Below are 1287 nucleotides of genomic sequence, written 5' to 3' on the forward strand. Positions count from 1 at the left end.
TTGATGGTTGATTTTGTTGATGAGGATTACAAGCTTTGAAAAGTGTTTATAGAGTAATATCTAATCTATGTGTTACCACACTATATATACGCCACTAACCAACTACACCATTGGTGATGAAAACAGATCCATATTCTACAGAACTACTCTTAAATCACAAAACAACCCATAAATCAAGGGCTTTTATTTTCCACACTTTTTTCTAACAAAATTGTTTGAAACTTTTGTCCTTATGCGGCCACTCCTTCACCTTCGCCAATCTGCATGATTGTTCAATGAACAGTGAAGGAATTGATGTCTTTTCCCAAGGAATGATTCCAAAATCATCACTAAACTCCTGCATTCCTCCAACCAAGAATTGCCAAACCATACATCCACCTCCAGACCTGTTTTTCTTNGCAGATTTGTACGATATGTCTAAAATTGTTTTGTACATTGTTTTTCTCTCCGACATTGTAAAATTTATGTCTGACAATCCAAATTCAGAGAACACAACCGGCTTGTTCAGTACCTTATCACCATCTTCAATGTGAGAAAGCATCCACTTTGACACAAATTTCATGTAGTCTTCAAATACCTGCTCATGAAACCTATCCATAGGTTTTTTCAAAAGTTAATACTAAACATTAAGCTATTCAAAATCATCATAANATGTCTTGGGATTCAAGTTTCAAACAATGCTTACCAGTGATCAGGATAGATATGAACAGAGGTGAAATCAATGTTTGAGATCAAGGAGTTCCNTATAAAATCAGATCCAAGTCGAGATGCCCAGTCCTCAGGGTTCACCGTCAATCTTTTCGGATCATTAGGACCGTAAAAACCTTCGAGTCCAACCGTCAAGAGATGACGTTTGTCGATGAGTTTGACAAANGCTGACATTTCCTCTATCCAATCCTGCAGTTCTATGACAAGTAAGTAAACTGTATNCAACTAACTATACTCAGATATACCTACGTAAAAACTGGTAAAGTGAACCTCTATTGTTTTCTTTTCCTTCTAAACTCAGCAAAAAGAATGTTATTTATCTATCCTGAATTTAAATGTCACAAGAAAAGTAAAATCTTAGTTAGAATTACATGCTTAAATTGAAATGTTTCAACTCCTAAGCTCCTTTCTTGCATGTATTATATAAAAAGGGGTTCAAAAATAACGAATATCAGAATGAACATAGCAAATAATGGCTGAAATTCAGAGTGCACCATAAAACACAGATCATCTGAGATCATAATATTTTATAAACAGAGATTTCTAGGAAAGAATAGATAAATTTGAATCAGTCAAACT

General features: G+C 34.5%; 1 protein-coding gene across 2 annotated transcripts in view; it reads right to left on the reverse strand.

Moving 5' to 3' along the window:
• Window positions 1-158: 158 nt before the first annotated feature.
• Window positions 159-1287, reverse strand: part of LOC106755395 (mannan endo-1,4-beta-mannosidase 2) — a 36879-nt gene continuing 35750 nt past the window's right edge. For both annotated transcript variants that reach the window (XM_022778293.1, XM_014637545.2), the window contains 2 exons: window positions 686-897; window positions 159-590 (listed from right to left, as the gene is read on the reverse strand). In XM_022778293.1, coding sequence (XP_022634014.1) covers window positions 203-590; window positions 686-897 — 600 coding nt within the window. In that variant the 3' untranslated portion in view covers window positions 159-202. The remainder of the gene's footprint in view (window positions 591-685; window positions 898-1287) is intronic.

The sequence above is a fragment of the Vigna radiata genome, unplaced genomic scaffold, assembly GCF_000741045.1.
Source record: "Vigna radiata var. radiata cultivar VC1973A unplaced genomic scaffold, Vradiata_ver6 scaffold_253, whole genome shotgun sequence".
In the NCBI taxonomy this organism is placed as follows: Eukaryota; Viridiplantae; Streptophyta; class Magnoliopsida; order Fabales; family Fabaceae; genus Vigna; species Vigna radiata.